The sequence below is a fragment of the Vigna angularis genome, chromosome 3, assembly GCF_016808095.1.
Source record: "Vigna angularis cultivar LongXiaoDou No.4 chromosome 3, ASM1680809v1, whole genome shotgun sequence".
Classification (NCBI taxonomy): domain Eukaryota; kingdom Viridiplantae; phylum Streptophyta; class Magnoliopsida; order Fabales; family Fabaceae; genus Vigna; species Vigna angularis.
Window position 1 is genome coordinate 12420399 of NC_068972.1, and position 20167 is coordinate 12440565.

General features: G+C 31.1%; 3 protein-coding genes across 3 annotated transcripts; 2 read left to right on the forward strand and 1 right to left on the reverse strand.

Moving 5' to 3' along the window:
• Window positions 1-316: 316 nt before the first annotated feature.
• LOC108324313 (glycolipid transfer protein 1) lies at window positions 317-5039 on the reverse strand. Its single transcript, XM_017557234.2, has 7 exons — window positions 4895-5039; window positions 4032-4160; window positions 3263-3318; window positions 2822-2952; window positions 1691-1826; window positions 729-863; window positions 317-578 (listed from the first exon to the last, which is right to left on the reverse strand). The coding sequence occupies exons 2-7, from the start codon at window positions 4147-4149 to the stop codon at window positions 543-545; spliced, it is 612 nt and encodes a 203-aa protein (XP_017412723.1). The 5' UTR covers window positions 4150-4160; window positions 4895-5039; the 3' UTR covers window positions 317-542.
• A 1226-nt stretch (window positions 5040-6265) lies between these two features.
• LOC108325243 (probable 60S ribosomal protein L14) lies at window positions 6266-7398 on the forward strand. Its single transcript, XM_017558281.2, has 5 exons — window positions 6266-6416; window positions 6518-6619; window positions 6699-6828; window positions 6932-7044; window positions 7181-7398. Exons 1-5 carry the CDS (start codon window positions 6414-6416, stop codon window positions 7229-7231), a joined length of 399 nt encoding a protein of 132 aa, XP_017413770.1. The 5' UTR covers window positions 6266-6413; the 3' UTR covers window positions 7232-7398.
• Window positions 7399-16703: 9305 nt separating this feature from the next.
• On the forward strand, window positions 16704-19389 carry LOC108325698 (putative protein phosphatase 2C-like protein 44). Its single transcript, XM_017558794.2, has 6 exons — window positions 16704-16742; window positions 17103-17169; window positions 17357-17641; window positions 18044-18302; window positions 18602-18726; window positions 18842-19389. The coding sequence occupies exons 2-6, from the start codon at window positions 17140-17142 to the stop codon at window positions 18977-18979; spliced, it is 837 nt and encodes a 278-aa protein (XP_017414283.1). The 5' UTR covers window positions 16704-16742; window positions 17103-17139; the 3' UTR covers window positions 18980-19389.
• The last annotated feature ends 778 nt before the right edge of the window (window positions 19390-20167 follow it).

The window sequence follows — 20167 nt, forward strand, 5'->3', positions numbered from 1 at the left end:
AAATAAAAATCAGAGGTCAGAAATTTAATTAAATTTCAATAAAAAAAGATTGAAATATTTTTTTTTATTTTGGAAGATACATAATGTTGTATTTACTAAGTGATACTTTTAACCCATTTTAACGAATTTAAATTATGAACATTTTGAACAATAAAAAGATAAATTTAAACATGTTACGTGAAAAATGACAAAACAAACCGAATTTGCTTAATTTGAAAAGGAAAAAATACAACCAGTTGTTTAAAAAACTAAAACAACGTAAACCTCACAATATTCCAACTAAACATAAAAATGAAGTATAAATAAACCTATATAACTAATAATGTGTTTTAATAATTATAAATTAATCAGATGCGAAACTATAGTTCAACAAGTTATTTCTAATCCAGCCATATTGTGCTTACTCAAATATTCAATCCCAGGAAACAAAAACAATGAAACTGAGTCCATGATTAAAGTCATGTTGTATGGCATAAATATTAGGGAGTGAGAATGCAAGAGTCATTCATCAAGAGACTTCTTCGGATCATGAGTCCATCACTTCATGACGCCTTCATATCATCCAAACCACAACGACTCTGCGTCAAAAGAGTAAAGCTTTTAGTTCCTACATACTTTGTAATATTTTTTAAATAAATATCATCAACTTAATCCAGAACAGCATATTCAAGCATGCTAGTAAAAATGATGATCTATAAAATAGCTAAAAAAATCCGAGAGACATTTACCAGGAACTTGTGATTCTCTTCAAGGAGAGGAGAAAAGTCGGCACAAAATTTATGTATATCAGCACTGATATCACCACCAGTGCCTTGTATCACATCCATGAATTTCTTTCTATCAGGAGCAAGTTTCATTGCTACCTGCAAATGAAACATTTACTGTGTATTAAAAGCACGTTCAAGACAAATTACTTCCCCACCGAAATTAGAAAACCAAAAAAAGGACTAAAGACAATTACAATGTTAGTTGAACTAGTAAGTATTTTATGCATTGTAAGGGTATTTTTTTTAATTTAAAAATAAATATATTAATGAGTAAAACAACTCAAATTATAAAGGAAATATGTAATTAGTTTATCTATATCCCTCTCCTCTCCCTCCCTCCCTCTCTCTCTATATATAGAGAGAGAGATATATAGAGAGAGAAAGATTTAAAATCAATACAACAAGGGATTATCTTACTTTCAAGATCGTGGACTGTAATAGTCTAATTTATTACGAAGGGTGGATACACATGACTGAATAGACTTTAAATTGCTTTAGTTTAGCTAAAATAAAACTTACTATGCAGTACTACAATATAGGGATTCTAGTATATTTATTATCAAAAAATTCGATTGCTTCCAGGCGATCATTTCATCCAACCTGTACCTTAATGTGATACATTTCTAAATTACTGAAATTTGATAATTAAAGTAACTAACTCGAATGGATGCATGGATTTCTCACTGCATTAGAGTATCAAATATTCATGGGATTAGGAGGAAAGATTTTACCAAATGGATTAAACGACGGCCCAAATAGAAAACTTAATGCACTTCCTATGACAACTATTTTATGATCTAGAATATGACATTTTACAAACTTGGATCAATATGAAGCAAGATTTTTCAACAAAATGGTTTGGTTTCAGTGAAGAAAATTCAAGATTATAAGGGAGAAATAAAACAGCAGCAAAAGAACATTACAGAGAAGCTTGAACTAGCAAGCCAGCCATGCCACTTCTTTAGAGTTTTGTTATATGAATCTGTGCAGGCTTGTGCCATTGACCAATCTGCATGCTCAACTAAGTTTTGGAACAAGGCCACCAAGAAATCCATTGCTCTGAAAATTTTGCAGGTCAGAGAAATAAATGAATGAAAACTAAAACATGACAATTCAATGTAACTAATAACCATTTCTTGTGGTCTGTGGCTACAAAATAAAAATTAGTAAACTAATATAAGTGTTGGGAAAAATCCTCCTATTAAGGTTTACATTAGAAGAGCTAACGGGATGACAAAATGGGCAGGGGGAGGGAGTTAAGCAGAACTGACTGACACCCATGTAATTGTCTGTAACATAACGGTAGAGAGGTGAGAACGAAAATGGCATTCTCTTATTGGATGGGGGTAGATGTAATGTTAAGAACATTGAGGTCAGCCAAGAATTAAGTGGTAAGGTGTTGAAGGAAAGAAGTCCCTGGAAGAACCTTTGTGCTTTCTTTCTTAGTAAGCTCAGCAAATTAAATAAAAGGCTCTATAATTGAAGCCAGTGAAAAGAACCAACATTGAGCTAAAAGATAATAAAAGCAATGTGAATCTTCCAAATTCCACATCACCTTGAGAAAGTGACTCAACCAAAACAGACAAAGTAAATTCAAGCTTTTTATTTTAGAAAAATAGGCCAGGGTCAAATTGTTGATCCACAATTAGACTCATTGGAGGATATCATGGAAAATTTGTGTTGATAAACATCCCAGTACAATAGTCGTTCGTTCACAAATGGACACATTGGTGCTCTTCATAGTATCTCTATTAATTATTCATGTTGCATTTTGATCTCAAAATTTGAGAAGTACATGTTCTAACAGTGACTCTATTTTAAGAAATGTATTCCTAAAATCATGATTTATGAATTCAAAATTTCATCCATATCTCCATACCTTTTTAATCCTAATCACTTTTGTATTGGTTAGTTGTTTACTCATGGACAGAAGGCTTTGTGTTTGAAAGTTGAAACATTACAAATTAAAGAAATACTTATGTAAAATAAAAGATTTGAGAATTCCATACTAGTATGAATTACAAGATAAATGGTAGGTGCTTGGTGTTCTTTACCTTGTGAGCCACAGAAGTCCATTGGTACAACTGGATGATGACTTAGTCGTATTAGTTTCAATCTCAACTTGTACCAAAGTGTACAGGTAATTGAATCGGGTTGGATTTGAGGCATACTTAGTTTCCAATCTCTGCTTTGAAATGAAACATGGTATAGAGTGAGAACATATTGCATTTATGGTTTTGAACAATATTAAAGGTTTGGGTAGGTAATACATAACAAAAGCCAAAAAGAGTTGTATAAAAGTAAAGCATAAGCATGTATATGAAAGCCAGTAGCAGCACATGAAGAAGAAAAATGAATCAACACCCACGTTATACTTAAGGCAAAACCATGTAATTATAAGACAACAAAATATTAGTATTACATATAAATGCATGCGATAATTCATGTATACAAAAAAAAGTTATATAAGATAGAAACAGGTGTCAGAAACCAACCGATATGTTGCCACCAATGTCAGATTTAACAAGGGCCATAGAAGCTCCAAACTTATCTGCCATAAGAAAAAAATCAGTAGATATAATCCCAATACAAGTTAACAATTTGAGGCTCAACAAAGCAGCAAACGACAACAAAACGTTAACAATGTATTTTGCTATAAAATTTATGTTTTTAGAATTAGATTGTAACACCCTAATTCTACATATTAACATATGTAAGTTTCTTACCCTTAAGGGTTCATGATTCTCTTGTTTTTTACTCTTTCCTTTTAATGAAAGCCTTCCATATAAATAACAAGGATACATAATTACAGACACTTGAATAACCAAGAAAGCATGTCAAAAGCATACAGTGATAAGAGTTTGATCTAATACAGATACCAAATTTGATACGAAATACGAGATCAACTATCTTTTTTCTCCCAATTTTTAAATAAAAACATAGGTTTGGATAAGTTGTAAGTGAAATGGAGAAAAGCCAGAGGCTAGGAGAACTGAATCCATTACGGAAAAATCACTTACATGCATCTTGCCTTTTTCAAACGGAAAACAATCCATCAATATCTGTCAAATGCAATGTTCTCTTCACGTTGTTTAACATATTGTAGAATATTCAATAGGAGTAAAGGACCACCTTTGTTCCTCTCTTTCAACAAAGTACAGTATACAAAAGGAAAACACACTAGGAAAATGTCCACTTAACATATTTATCTTCTTTACCTTTGTCTTGCGACGATAACATTTCAAGGGAAATAAGAGCACGTACCAATAACAGGAAGTATATGCTTGCAAGCATCCAAAAAAGGTTGAGTCAGAATTTCTCCTTGCTCCGATTTTACAAGCTTAATTCCTTCCAATGCAGGAGTGAAAACAGACCCCTCCATCTCGTTGTTTACTACATATAAAATAGCCAAGAGCCAATAAATAGAGAAGTATAATTTAACAGAATCAAATAGGCATTTCTGCCAACACTGGTAAAGTACATAAATATGCTCCCTTTCTTTTTTTTCTCTCTATCTGATAAAGTTTAGAATGTGAAATGAAGGGAAGAAAAAATAGAACTTTAATCAGTACCAGGCAAGCAAGCTACAGTAAAGTCTGGATTCAATTAAGGAGAATAATGTCAAAAGTATCAAAAATCACAATTCACACTGATGAAGGGATGCAAAATAAACTAATTTACTGGGAACTGCACTTTTAATGAATCAAAAACTTATAAGTTAAGAAAATAACTTGAGGAAATAGTTCCTATCTTTCATAATGTTTACAGCTAAGCACATACAACTTGAATATGATTATCAGATTTGTTTCCTTTAACAAGATTGAACAACATTTTTGCTAATCACAGAATGCATGTGGAAGACGATATGATGGATAGATGAGGAAAGCTCTGAGGCCAGATCAAATAATTAAACTTTTACTGAACCAATGTATGATGAAATAAGAACGTCACATCTCGAATCAACAGAAAATTGAAAAACAGGAACAACCCATCAATTGAATTGAGTGCAGAAGCAGCCCAAGATCTAATTTATCGAAAATCTGAAAACTTCAATGTCAAATTTCTCAGGAAGACACAGAGACCGATCGATAAAAAAGAAATAACAAATACAATCGAGATAGACATACGTTGAACGAGGAAGACCTTGTTGATCGCAGACTGAGAACAACAACTGCAAGCGTATCACGGAAACTTGTAGTTAAGTTTTTATTATTATTTTTATTTGGTTTTGATGGATTTGGGAAGAGGGCAATTGTAAGAAAAAACTTTAGGATTTCATCTGTGAGGTGGATTTTCTATCCTTAAATTAAAATAAGAAAACTGGTAAAAAAATTTAATACCACAAAATTTTTAAACAGTTTTAATATCTAACTTAAATATCAATAAACTTAAATAAAATATCTAACTCAATGGAAGTTTAATTAATAATTTTTAAAAAGGAATAATAATTTGAATCAATTTTTCAGTTTTTGTTTTTGTCGGTTATGTTTGAGGGTGTTGAGTTTAGATGTGTTTCTTTCTGGAAGAAGTGCTGAAATATTTCACATCCAATTTATTTTAAATAAATTTTTGTATAATGCTTTTTATAAGAAAAAAAAACACAAATAAAAGGAAAATTCTTTTTTATAAAGTATAACCAGTTTGTATATTAAGTGAACGTAAAAAAAAATTAAAAAAATTATATGAGAAAGTATTTATATATTAGCTTTTTACATATAATTTTTTATTTATTTATGGAGAAGTTTAAGAAAAATGTACCTGTAAGTACGTACATAAATCTGACTGACGAATCTTCCTATGTTTCACCGGACGACACTGTTGTATGTATATGGACGAAACAAAAACTAATCAAGAGTCTATTTCCTGTAAAATATTAGTTAGGTGTTTGGATAGATTAAATGAATTAATACCATATTTCTTAAACAACATATTCAAACATAATATATAACATATAGTTATATAATAAATTACATTTAAAATAATATATGATCATATACAACAGTATATGATCTACAAAGTATCTTTATTATTTTTGGACTAAGTTACAATTAATGATATGCTGTCTAATAAAAAATATCATGTACGAAGTGAATCACTCACTCATACTCAATTCATTTCAATTCACATACAAGTTATGATAGGGAAAATTTAAAATTTTAGAGTATAGAATTTGAACTTTTCTATTTTAAATATTAATACTCACAATATACATTTTATATTTAAATCACATTTATCAAATTATATTAAATATATAATATATTTTTTATTTTCTTAGTAAGTCGTCTTAACGTCGGACCAATAAGCATATTCCCTCCCTCCATCCATTAAACCTATTGGTTTGGGTTGTTGATAAATAATCAATCAAGTAATAAAAACTTTTTGTGAGCTTTATATTTTTAGTCTCCAATTTCTGCACATGTGTGTTGAGAATTAAATATTAAAATTAAAAATGATAAAATGAGGTTTGGGCCTGAGATATGCACTGAGGCCCACTTTTACGAGGTAAGGAATAGGCTGAGAGGCCCATTTTAACGTGGATCCGAGGTTCTTTTATTAAACTACACGAAGTTGCAAACCTAAAACCCTAGATATTGTTCCACCACCCACCTATCCACCGTCTCTGCCTCTCTGCAATTGAAGCCGAAAATGGTGATTCCTCTTCCTCTCTTCTGCACTGCACTTACCTTTTTTTCTTTATAGTTTTCTGTTTCTAACTATAGCAAATTGCGTTTTCTGCGTTTCATGTTCAGCCTTTCAAGAGGTACGTTGAGATCGGGAGGGTTGCTCTCGTCAACTACGGCAAGGAATATGGGAGGCTCGTCGTCATCGTCGACGTCATTGATCAGAACAGAGTAACTCACCACCCAAGTTTTTACCTTTTCTCGCTTTTTATTGCTTTCTTAGAATCAGTTTTTTTTTTTTTCATAATAGGCACTTGTCGATGCCCCAGATATGGTGAGAACTCAAGTCAATTTCAAGAGGCTTTCCCTAACCGATATTAAGATTGAGATTAAGAGGGTCCCCAAGAAGAAAGATCTTGTTAAAGCCATGGAGGCTGCTGGTTCGTCCTACATGTTCACATATTTATTTATTTTCTTTGTTTATTATTATTATTATCAGTTTTTAATTGAAAATATTTGTTATGTATTTTTGATAATGAGCAGATGTTAAGAACAAATGGGAAAACAGCTCATGGGGCAGGAAACTCATTGTCAAAAAGAGAAGGGCAGCCCTCACTGACTTCGACAGGTTCAAGCTAATGTTGGCCAAGATCAAGGTATAGTTTTATTATCTTTCGTAAGAATTTTGTTGTTGTCTATAGTGGCAGTTAAATACGAGTCTTGTTTTTGGGTTTTGGTCAATGTGTTTCTTGTTTATTTTCATGCTAATATTTGGATTATAAATTTTTGCAGAGGGCAGCTGTTGTAAGGCAAGAAATCTCTAAGCTGAAAAAGAGCGCGTAGGCATTACTTCACGATATAATGTTCAAATTTTGTTATGAATTTTAGATTTGGTATGAGATTTTATGTAATTGAGACACTCGGTGAAAAGTTTTATCTTCAGATATTTATGTTAGGATTTATGATATAACTTGAAATCTTGTTGGTTTTATAATATTTATGATTGACAATTGTTTTACCCCCTAGGTAATTTGCGTACTGATTAATTTAGGCTTTGTTATTAGATACGTTCTGCCCTCTGCTAAATACAATTGGAGTGATTCTTCAGTAACTGCTATGCAGTTAGATTAGCCCAGTTAAATTTCTTCATCCATTATATTAGAATGTCTTGAACACACGACATGTAATTTATTTTCATATATTCTTCATTAAAGCGCCCCTCAAACCCAAAAGTATCATGAATGATGTTATGAATTACAATGGTTCTTTGTGGTTGTGTCTGCTGGGAGACCATATATGAAGTTAAAAAGGGCTGTTCAGTTAAACGTCGGATTTTGCAATTGTTTTGAAAAAAAATTGTTTAGTTAAACTCTTGTTTTTCTATCGGTTTACAAAGAGCCATATCGTTGAGGTGTTATTTTTATTATGCTGTCAGAATAAATGCTGAAATTGTTCTTCATTCTTTGTTTTATTTCGGTTCTTGAATTTGTACGCAATGCTTTTATCTCCCTTCATTCCTGTTAATTATCTCAATTTTTTTTCACTTCATTTTCATTCAACCGAATTACTCTAATTAGCTTTTTATTTATTTTCCACCTGAAATCATCGAAGCACTATTCTTTTGAAGTTGGAACGACGGGAACCCTTTCATTTTGTCTGAAGCTTTAAAATTAAAGAAGCTGAATTAGTTTTTAGAAGTAATTTTTCTTTTGTATGTAATTAAAGTATACTGGTATAACGTTGAAATTTTTTACTCTTGCACTATTTTAATTGAACTGTAACATCTCAAAACTGTTTCAGTGATATTTTACACTAGAAATAATGTTAGTCTACAATTATTTTGATACATAAAACATGCTTTATGCAATTTGACCTATATACATAATGGCTGTTTAGGTTTTATGAAGGACGAATAATTGAATTATTACGGGTTTGAATTGTTAGATGAATAATCAAATTAAATGTTTTGGTTTGAATTCTTAAATTGTGTATCTAAATTATTCGTATGTTTCTAAATAAATATGTTAAACCTAGAAGGGAAATTAGATTTAAGCCAGCAAATAAATAAGTGATGGTAATTCAACTTTTTTGATTGCAGATATCATGAATAAGGATTACATGGATAAAAATAAGTCACTTGTTAGTTTTGCTAAAAATTATATTATGAGAGGTTAAACTTTGTTATTTGTGGAGAAAATATTTTAGCTTAAACAAAGTTTTTAATGATTTTTATATCTCTTATTAGTAGTGTATAATTTACAGCGTACACGTGATGAAATCACTTATATGAGTGTCGAATGGGGCCGTTTGCATGAGATCTTGGCATGATCTCTAGAGCACTAAAAGCAAGCACAACACAACGATAAAAGCAATGATTATGGGAGTGTATTGTGATTGATAAACCTCTAACACACGTCAAGTGTCTTTGGTTTATATAGCTTACTATATCAACTACACTGTGTGTTAAGTTTTTTGATGTAAGACTGGTTCATATAGCTTGTTATACAAGCTCTGATAGATTACATCTTATGAGATCCGGGATAAAAGTTTCTTATCTCTTTTTTAATATTTGTTTAACTATAAAATAAAGATTTGCGCTATTGTTTTATATATAATCATTTTCCAAGTTTACAAGAAGAGGACATGTTTGGAAAAGAATTACTTGCAAAATGAAAATCACTTTTGAGACACAACTGTTGGGTCAAAGACATTTTTTTCTCTTTCTTATTGTTTTGCATTTTTGTCGTATGTGGGAGATTGTAATAAAAAGTTGTAATATCTTGAGAAACTTGCACAATACATCATTGATAAATCTTTAAGGACAGTGAAACTAAATGCTTCAAAAAATATTATTCGTGTTTTCGTCAGTATTTATACTACATTTTTTACCTTGACTTCAGCTTTGTAAAATCTTTTTAAAAGAAAATACTCTTACAATACAAAATAAACTCATAAAAAATACGTGAGTTGCATCGTTTGTGAAAAAAAACACACCGTATTTTGCATTATCTGTTATATAAAACTCGTGTCTAAAAAATGAAACATATCCATACTTTAAACTTTATTATTTAATATAACTCAATTAAAATAAACAGAGTTTGATGAGTTTTTCTCTAATAATCTCTCATTTTTATAGTGCTTAAAAGAATAAAGTTTAAAGATGAGTTTTCCAGAAAAAGAGTTAACATGGTCAAAAGCATTTTTGGAAAAACACAATACAATCTTAGATATAAAATTGAAGTATAAGTTTGATGGGATTTCAAAATTTTCAAAACAGTACATTTAATTAGATTATATCATATTAAAGAAATATAATTATATGTTTGAACACAAATATAGTCATCGAAATAAAAACACGGAATAACAAAAATAAGAATTTATAGATCAATCTATTATAATAATTGCTCAAAGAAAAGAAAAAAATTCTTCATCTTCTTTGCCTACTCGCCCTTAACATAAGCTCTTCTTTAGCTTGAAATTTATGTTATTTATATACGCGCTACCTCATATAATCTCTCTCCCTTTTTAAGCAACAACAACAAAGGGGTAATGGCCTTAATCAACTTCTTCCATCTCTTATTATCGGAGGATAACATCAAAGGAGCAGATGAAGATGTTGGAAAAAACAAATTAGACAAAAAACCAAGATAATAGCATGCCATGTCACTTCTTAGCTTTGCACTTATCCTTTAGGCCTTGTTCACTTGAGTGGATTTGAGGGAGAGTAATTGAGGAGATTTGAGAGGATTTGAAAATAATTTTTTTTATTGTTTATTTGAGTCAATTTGGAGGTAAGTGAGAATGAATTTGGAAGTAAAGTTTGTGAGAATTAGTGTAGGATTTGATTGACGTGACAGATTAAAAAAATTTACTTCCAAATCCAATCTCATTTACCTCCAAATTCACTCAAATAATCAACAAAAAAATTTATTTTCAAATCCTCTCAAATCCCCTCAATCACTCTCCCTCAAATCCACTCAAGTGAACAAGGCCTTAATGTTGTAAGCATCACATGTTAAGTCATCAAGATCAACCTTTTCAATAAATACATTAGAAAAGAAAATAAAGAAAAAAAAACTATTTTTTTCATAAGCTACAATTATATTCTGTCATGAAAATTACTTTACATTTGAATAAATTATAAAGCATGATACATATGATTATTAAACAGCCTATGTTGTTCTAACTAAGGACAAGACTCGTGCATCTTTCATTTTCCTCGTCTAAAACTCCTGCGGCACGATTTGGAAATTCTCATGCCACAAATTGGAATGGTGACATAACTGCGACGAAAATTAATGAGCTCTTGAGAATATTCTTTTGCTTATTCTCACAGTCAAACATTGTTCCTGTTATATATTTTTTAATATGCTTTTGGTGTTTGATTGTGTGAATTAGACACTTACAATTTATAAACTCGTATATTGGCTTTCCACCTACAAAGCCATAAACTCTATCATTAATACATTATTTATTCTTTATTATTGTCTAAAAACCACTACATTAATCTACCGACTTTTGCACTCTAAAAGTGAAAACATTCTCGAACAAATAAACAACCCAATTAAATCTATTACATTTAAATTTATCCTAACAGTTCCAATCCTCTGATTCGTCCTTCGACGGAGATTGAAGTTGCATGCTCCAACGGCCTTTTTAACAGTTAAATACAGCCATCTCTCTCCTAAATTATTTTAGAACTTGGATTTGTTCAGTTTCTTCATCACCTCGCTTCCCGGATTCACCAAAACAAGCTGAATGCATAGGAATGAAACATTAGAAAAAAAATATAATTTCTTAGTTTAATACATCATTTGGTCCCTACTTTTAGGGGTTTGGTTCAAAGTGATTATATCTTTTGAAAAAGTTCAATCCGGTCCTTTTCGCTCACACCGTTAAAAACATAACGATCTAAATGTCACTGTGGCCTAACCTAGTTAGCTGAGCTATGATGAATACGTGACACGATTGAAGAGGTTGCACTCTGTAAATATTTTAAAAAAATTAAAATGACGTAAGTTAGGTGCAAATCCCAACAACACTATCGCCACCACTGTCGGACCGAGACCGATGGTAAACCGCACCAACGTATCCCGGTGGATACTGGAGGGAGTCCGGCGAGACCCGGGGGAGCCACTAGCTGGGTATCCTCAACGACGGCGGCAGCGAGGAGGAAGAACGCGCGGCCTCCGACAACTTGTGTGCGAAATAAAAAACAACCCTAAGCTACATTCTAGAACAACTCGAGAGAGTGCGCAAGAGAGAAACCACCACTTTTTGTCCTTCACCTTGAGCATAGTGAGTAATAGGGAGAAGACTGTGAGTACCAAGGAGTTGTGCAGGGGGCCTTGTTGCAGTCACAGGATTTTCTAGGAACCAAGGGGCCTTTAAAGAATTCATCGAAAAACCCAAGTGAGGGGAGTTAACTTTTTGATGTATTGATTGAGCATGATGTGTTTCCTTTGAAACTTATTAATTTTGAGAAATGGTGTGGATAGATAATATACCCAATTGGAAGGTTATGAGTTGCTAAGGAAAAAAAATGGTTTGGGATTCCCGGAATATGAATGCACGGGTTGAAGGATTACAGTGTATGTGGTTTTCTAGTAAGGGATAAGTGCATATCGTGAATCTTTTGAGGGTAGCCATGGATTGGCTAGGTTAAGAATGTAAATAAGAGTAGGAAGTGTTAACGTGCTGTATGAGTGAAATATGATAATAGAGTGCATTGGTGATGGGTTGTGTTTTCAATAGAGATACCAACATGGGTTTATGGGTATAATAAATTATTATTTTGTAATTGCATGGAATGTTTGATGGGTATTAAATGTATGGAAGTAGTATAAATGCTGAGTAATGTAGTGTCATCACATAATGATATGAGTGCATGTTTTCTTTTTGCAAGTGAAGAATTTCAATGCATGTGGGGGCCACGGTAAGATGAAGAGAAATATTATATTTTCTTCCTGTATAGTATAGACGTTGGAATCCAGAGACCTAGAAGGGGTTCTTGATATTGACATTTAATGGTTTTCATGGTACCTACCTTGGAGGCAAATCATATTATGGTTAATACCAAGTGCATGAAATTGTTGTTGCGCATGTGCTGCTACGTCCCTTGTTGATAGGTAAAGTACGCAAATGATATTCTGAGGTTGCATGGGTGGATTATAAGAATGGTGAAGGGTTACAAGCTAAGGTTTTCGTTGTGCAGATTTTAAATTTTGTGTCTATAAAATAGGTCTAGTAAAGCTAAAAGAGTTTTCTTTAAAGATATAAAGAAATATTTTTTAACGAAATATGGAATCTTAATAAACTTTATTAAAAAGTAGAATCACTTTAAATCAAATCCCTAAAAGTAAGGACCATATTAAACCTAATTTCTTTAATGATAAAAATAATAATAGATGATAACACGAAAGAGAGAATTACTTGAAGTTCTCTTCTCTGAGTAATCTTCTGGACCTCTTCAAGCATACTTGTTCCACTTGTATAAATTTTTCCAACACCTGCCAATAAAATTACACTGCAACTCAGACTGAAATTTCTAAAACAAAAAGTGTTAACACATTCTTTTGCAAGTCCAATAATTAAATTCACAACATTACAAATGTGACTCATTTAATAGAAAGCAGAGACCTTCAGATTTTGTAATTTCTAAAAAGTTTTAGCAATCAAAACATCTGTTAGAGATTATCTCTGAGCAACGTTTTTTGTTTTACCAATAAGTAATCAAATGTGAGCTACCACATTTTTAGGTTCATCACTCACCACTCATATCCATTATAACATACTGCAAACTTGTCTTTCCAGTAGCTTTGATTCTGCTTTCTTCTTCATCAACCCATCTTGTGATCCTATGCAAAACAACAAAGTTTGGTGGTAAGTATTTACTATACTTCTTTTTTGGAATTTGAGAAAAACACTCCAAATTTGCAGGTTGATTACCTTTCTCTTAAATAGCTTGCATTGGCAAAGTAAACCGGTGCATCAATGTCTAGGATGAGGATTCCAGGAACATGTTTTGCATTTGGATATTGCTCAACATTTCTGTAAATCCTAAAATTTGGAATGTTTCCCAAAACGAATGTCCTTGGCCTTGCAATGAAAAGCCCCGAAGTACAGAAATTGCAACCTGAAATTATATATACATCCACATGAAATGAAACCACATATTAAGTTCATAAATCTTCATATTAAAATCTTATAATGAGCAATACAAAGTTCACCACAGTAAAGGGAGTTCACTGAAACTTACAGATATGACTAAGCCAATTTCAACACCGGCAAAGACCACACCAATGTATGCACTCATGCACACAACAAATCAAATTTATCAATCTTCCAGAGATGGATGACTGCTTCATAATCTGAGGCCAAGCATTGCAGATACAATAATGGCTGACAGCACCACCAGAGGAGTGTAATGGAACAAGGGTGTTAGGAATAGCAATGTCAACATCACTGCTATTGTCAACTATAATGCTGACATTACTATTCCTAACACCCTTGTTTCATTAGACTCCCCTGGTGGTGCTGTCAGCCATTATTGTATTTGCAATGCTTGGCCTCATAGATTATGAAGCAGCCATCCATCTCTGGAAGATTGATAAATTTGACTTTGTTATGTGCATGAGTGCATACATTGGCGTGATCTTTGCCAGTGTTGAAATTGGCTTAGTCATAACTGTAAGTTTCAGTTCACTGTGATGAATTTTGTATTGCTCGTTATAAGATTTTAATACGAAGATTTATGAACTTAATATGTTGTTTCATTTCATGTGGATGTATATAATTTCAGGTTGCAATTTCTGTATTTCGAGTACTGCTGTCTTGCATCCAGCATTATAGTTGACGGCTGAGCGTGAAAATGGCCCTGAAACAAATTCATTTTTTTAACACATAAGTTGATGTAGAAAAGAAATAATTCATTGATTGCTCTTAATTGACACTTAACAGTTAAAATATTTACCTGTTGTGATGTAGCAAGAGGTGAAAGAACCAACTGTGTTCATATGTACCCATAGCTATCATCTCTTTGTTAGCATCAATATTGTAATTTTTATACATTGCAAAGCTTCTTCCCACTGCTATTCCTTCCTGAACAATATATATCGTAAACTCAACATCAAGATCTTGTTGAAATGACATGGATGCCAGTTGTAGGATTTTGTGTTGGATTATGAGATCCATTTCCTTTCAATGGGAAAATAGGTAAAGTACGAATTGATATATATATATATATATATATATATATATATATATATATATATATATATATATATATATATATATATATATATATATAAATCTCTAGTTAGATGTGTTTTTCATATTGACTTGTAGCAAGAAAAAATAAAAATGACTTTTATATATTAAAATTAACTAATATACAAAGAAAAATAAAAAATTTGGAAAAGTTATGAGAAATTTTTATGTGTTAGTTTATTCGTAAGTTAGAAAAAAAATTTAACTAAAGCTTTTTTTTATAAATGAATTTATACCTAGACTAAATTTAACTTAATTAATTTTTTTATTTTAAAATCAAAGTGCCGTTTTATATAAAAAACGTAAATAAATAAAAAATATTTTAAAATAAAAGTGCCGTTTATAAGAAGTTGCACTTGCACCACTTTTCCAGCTTGAAATGCATTTGAAATACATGGAAGCAACTGAAATAAGTAAACAATTATAATCATACCAAACTAATACTAAATATGTAAACCAACTCACATTCAAGATATTCATCTGCCATTTGTCATTCTCCCACAATTTTCTGCAATTCTGTTTACTCTTTGATTCACATAATCAGAAAATGTGAACTTCACTTTGTTGCATATTCTAAACATTTATTTAATCATGGTCAACCTTTATTGTTTCTGACACCGACTTTATAAATAAATTAGAATCTACAATTGAGTTTTCAATTATCTGACTTTTTTAATGTTTCCTCTCTTATATATGTTTTTATTTTACACATTATTTTTTCTGTTTTTTTAGCCATAAAATATTTTTAGATCATTTTATTTCTATTTATTTTTTTATTGAATTCTTTGTATATTTTTCTTTTTTCTTAACTATGCCTCGCTTCCATTAGTTATTTTATGATATTGTTTTATAAAATTAGATACTATAGCTAATTGAAAAGTTTAAGAGTGCGTTTATTAAATAATGACTAAAAAGTTGATGAATTGCTACCATTATTTGGGTGGGATTAATTGTTATCTTGAAAAGGCTCCAGACACTAATTACACAAAAAATATGATTTATTTTAAGTTTTCAGTGGGAAAAGATTTAAAATTAGAAATTAAAGATTTTTTTTATTAAATTAAGAGTCTGGAGGTAGAACCAGAGAGAATAAAGGAAATAAGCAATAAAAAATCGACGGTGAAAAAAAAAGCAACTAACCAACCTTTATTTTAAGAAAGAAAAATGAGTGAAAAATATTTGGTGAAATGTTATAAATTAAGCCGGATAATTAATCTTAAAAGAATTTATAAATATTTTATTTAATTGAAATGTTAATTATTTATTTATTATGAATCTTAATTAAGCCGGATAAAATATTTATTTAAAAGTTAAATATGCTTTTGTTTTTTAATTTAATCATTGGAATTAGTATTTTTTTTTTAATTTTGATCCAATTTAGTCTTTCAAGTTTATACATATGAATGTGTTATTTTAATAAAATTTTACTAAATTTATATAACTTTTTAAATACATCTCATAATAATAATGTTTTATATATATTTTTTAATATTAATGAAAAAATACATTTAAAATCTCAAATAAATTTAATAAAAAATAATTAAAAAAATTAAATTCACCAGTTCAAAAAAATAAAAACTAAATTAATCCAAAATTTGAAAAGAAAATTAATTCTAACTTTTAAGGAAAAAAACATATTTAATAATGATATAAGTTCAAAATCTGTTTTGTTTATTAAAATATTTATTTACGAGTATTAATGATTGTACATTTTATTTAATTGAAATGTTATTTATGTATTATGAATTTTAGTTACGCGGGATAAAACATTTATTTCATAATGAGACGTGAAAAAGTCAACCGACTTCTCTATAGTTAATGCTTCCTACTGTTACACATTTCCAACGCGGAAAACTGAACAACAAATCTCAGAAAATTCTTAGTGGTCACTGAACGGAATATTCGACATGTTACCCAATTAATTAGCATACTTAAATTTCAATTTTCTTAATTAAAAAATAAAGCTTCACGCCCTTGACTTAAGTCTTTTTCAAACTTTCCTCCTAAATTACAATTAAAGCTAATTAATTTTCTCATTTAAGCAGCTCTACGGTTCTTGACTCAAGACCTTTCGTTTCACTAAACGGTACGGGTATCTTTGAGTTCAAGTTTTTTTTTTTTTTCTTTACCTTTTCTTTTTTCTTGGTAATCTTCTTCTAGATTCTGGCTCAAAGTTTGAACCAAGAAAGTGGTCAAAGAGAAAATTGGAAATTTCTAAGTTTTAATTGCTAGGCTTAATGCATGATTGAATTCCAATTGAGTGGACTTTACTGTTGTGTACGAATTATCAACCCATTAGAAGCACTTTGTGATCAGTGCTAGGGAGGGAATAAATTGTCAACCCCATTTTTTACTTCTCCAATATATTAACGTTACGCTTCATCTTATCTTCTATCTAGAAATTTTCATTTGCTAACTTTTCTGATCACCATTTGCATGTGCTCAGATTTTTGTAAAAGTCTGATGAAGCAATAGAGAAAAACATGGGATTCTATCTTAATCTCAAATTCAAGGTAAGCCAATCCTTTTCCTGTTAAATTATGTTTCTATAGAATCCATGAGAAGCATATTAATGCGAATTATCTTAGGGTACTGTCCCTTTTTTGTGTTTTTTCTTTTTCCTTGATTTTGATAAATGCTGAATCATTGCAAGAATTGGTCATTTACAGCAAGAGCTAATTTATCTATTGATTTGAGCAGGCGTTTCGGTTGAAACGGTTTCTGCTTGGACATGGACGCAGAAAAAGAAAGCACAAGGTGGCAAAGAAGCCCTCGTGGATGATGCCAATGACATATGGTTATCATGTGGTGGAACATAATATGAGCAGAGATGATTCTGATAACTCAGACTTTGATTCAGTTGTGGCACAGAGAGAGGAAATGAATCAAACAGAGTTGTGGTATTTTGGAATATTTGATGCACTGATTGGAGACAGGGTTAGCAAGTACATGCAGTCTCATTTCTTTGACAAGAAGCTTCAAGAGGTTATCTATCACTTGATTTCTTTTACATTTTACTTTGCTGCACTAAGCTTGTGCATTTTCAGTGAAAGTACTTTTAATTAGTTAACAAAATAATGCCTTTAAAAGGCTTCTGCTATAGCACTTGATCTAAATATTGGTTACTTTGTCTTGGAAAATTCTCCCATTATCCGTTTCTGTACAATTTTGAAAAGGAAAAGTAACATGGGAAAGAAGAAAAGCATGCTATACATAGCAATATAAGTAGGTTCAATAATGGATTATGAAAAGTTTTCCTTTAATTCGTCACATAATCATGACATATGTAAAATATAGGTAAAGATTGAGCGGCTTTATTCATAAATTCCTACTTTTTCTCCTACTTTTGGTTTCTTCTGTACTTAATGTTTTGTATTTACATGTCAGACTCGTTTAAGCAGTAAAAGTAAGGAAGCTCTGAAGAGAGCTTACCATGGCGTAAGAGCAAAGATTAGAGAGGAACACAAATTAGAGGAGACATGCAGAATGGGTTCAGCATCTGTTATACTGATCAATGGAGAAAAACTTGTAGTGGCCAACATGGGGGATTACAGAACTGTTGTGTGCAGAGATGGAATAGCTCATCAGACAACTGGCACATACCGACGAATAGAAAAAATGCACTGGTCTCGCCGACTCTTTGCAGGTATATTATATAATACAAAAGATGTATATGTCATTATCAGAATGTCTTCCCACTTTGGAAAAGGTAAAAACCAATGCTAAAAGGAGGCAACTACATACTCATTTGCTGTTTCAATGATTTTAAAAGTTCATATAACTTCTGTCACACATGCTACCTTGAGAACCCAAAATTCCTACTCAGAAGATGTTATGTTAGAATGACATTTAACTGATATATGTTTTCACAGTTTGTTTTTGTTTATCCACATCTTTTTGATTCACACATCTCATAATGTATACTTTATATGTGTTTTCACAAAGGATTCATGCTAGGATGTCAATCAGGAAATGCAAAACATTATAGAGGCTCCGATTTTGCGGTTAGAAGTGAAGTGCTTGATTCTGGTACTGAATTCTTGATATTAGCAAGCAATGGCATATGGGAGGTAAGCTTTTATATAGACCATCATTACATATTAAAGTACTCAATACTTAACTGCAATAATTTGTTGGGAATAAGCAAAAGAAAGTAATTGGAAGTGAATCTGCATATATGTGTAGGTGATGAAAAACCAAGAGGCTGTGAATCTGATCAGTCACATAGAGGATCCACAGGAAGCAGCTGAATGCTTGGCAAAGGAAGCTTTAATTAGGATGACCAAAAGCAACATCTCATGCTTAATCATTCGTTTTGACTGACACCTTATCATGCAGTCCTAATGGCAGATAAAGATTTTTCCTTAAAGCATGCGCAAAAGTATTGGTCCAGCTTTTCATCATTACACATCTCATTTTACTTCTCTTTTATAACAAAAAATACTTCTCATTGATACAAGATCAAAACCTTTCCTCGCCCACTCCATTGCTTAGCTTTATATAAGAGTTTGTATACAATTAAATTAAGATTAACCGATAAAAATTCCTTTTCTAAGTAAAAACACTTGTTTCTTGTGTATTTCTAAACAACCTTTTGAATGTCTAGATCTAGAATAGAACCAAAGATACCTATGGTAAGCATTCAATGATTGTGTGAATACATTTGTTGAAGAAGCAGAAAAGTTCATGACTCCATCACCATGAATATTGAGAAGGAACTATGTATTACATTATATCTTCCTCTTTGAGACCACTATATGTGAACACACACACACACACACTTCATTTAGAACTTTGCAAAGAGTTAAATGCATGCAGCCAGCAAGTAACAAGTCTTGTACAACAATGGGGTCTTAGGTGTCCATTTCTCTGTTGTAAACAAATTTATAGGAGTGTTTTATTTACAGATACATACATAATTTACGCTTCAATTATACAAACTTATTACCTCTCTTTTTTTACTTTTTTTTCTTTCTCGCCAATAATCCTGACATGATTAAAGCCGAAAAAGTGTTTTGCTTTCAATATATTTAAAATACTACATTTGACCCCTCCATAATTATTAACAATTGGTCTGTTGATTATTATAATTACCCTTTACTATATTGATTTTTGGTGAAAATATGTTCCTATGGGAATTTGAATTAGTCTTTAAAAAATTGTGTTGGTCATGTTTCAAATTTCAAAATGTTATTTAGATAAAACAGAAGGATAAGATTTTTTGTTTTTGGAGGAAAAAAATATGATCTTATTTTCTAGTTTTAGGAAGTTATCTGTTTAATTTTAAGATTAAGATATTGCTAGAATAAAGTCATGAATAAATTTGGTCTCCTAAAATATATCGTTTGGTATGATCCATTCCAACATAATTTTTTTTATTAACCGCTATTTGCACTAATATTAAAAAAAATAAACAAAATAATAATTAATTGCTGATGTCTTTTAACTCTAGTTTAAGTTGGATTGAGGGTTAATCACTGAACTTTAGCATTATGGATTTGTATTATTCAA

What these genes read in the sequence shown, in the direction of transcription:
- LOC108325243 (XM_017558281.2), top strand. An exon ending in ACGTCATTGATCAGAACAGA is followed by an intron (nt 6,620 to 6,698) that starts GTAACTCACCAC and finishes TTTTCATAATAG; the next exon opens with GCACTTGTCGATGCCCCAGA. An exon ending in TAATGTTGGCCAAGATCAAG is followed by an intron (nt 7,045 to 7,180) that starts GTATAGTTTTAT and finishes AAATTTTTGCAG; the next exon opens with AGGGCAGCTGTTGTAAGGCA.
- LOC108324313 (XM_017557234.2), bottom strand. Translation starts at nt 4,149, where the DNA reads ATGGAGGGGTCTGTTTTCACTCCTGCATTGGAAGGAATTAAGCTTGTA. An exon ending in GCATATACTTCCTGTTATTG is followed by an intron (nt 3,319 to 4,031) that starts GTACGTGCTCTT and finishes TTCTTATGGCAG; the next exon opens with ATAAGTTTGGAGCTTCTATG. An exon ending in ACATTGGTGGCAACATATCG is followed by an intron (nt 2,953 to 3,262) that starts GTTGGTTTCTGA and finishes ATTTCAAAGCAG; the next exon opens with AGATTGGAAACTAAGTATGC.
- LOC108325698 (XM_017558794.2), top strand. Translation starts at nt 17,140, where the DNA reads ATGGGATTCTATCTTAATCTCAAATTCAAG. An exon ending in TTGACAAGAAGCTTCAAGAG is followed by an intron (nt 17,642 to 18,043) that starts GTTATCTATCAC and finishes TTTACATGTCAG; the next exon opens with ACTCGTTTAAGCAGTAAAAG. An exon ending in GTCTCGCCGACTCTTTGCAG is followed by an intron (nt 18,303 to 18,601) that starts GTATATTATATA and finishes GTTTTCACAAAG; the next exon opens with GATTCATGCTAGGATGTCAA.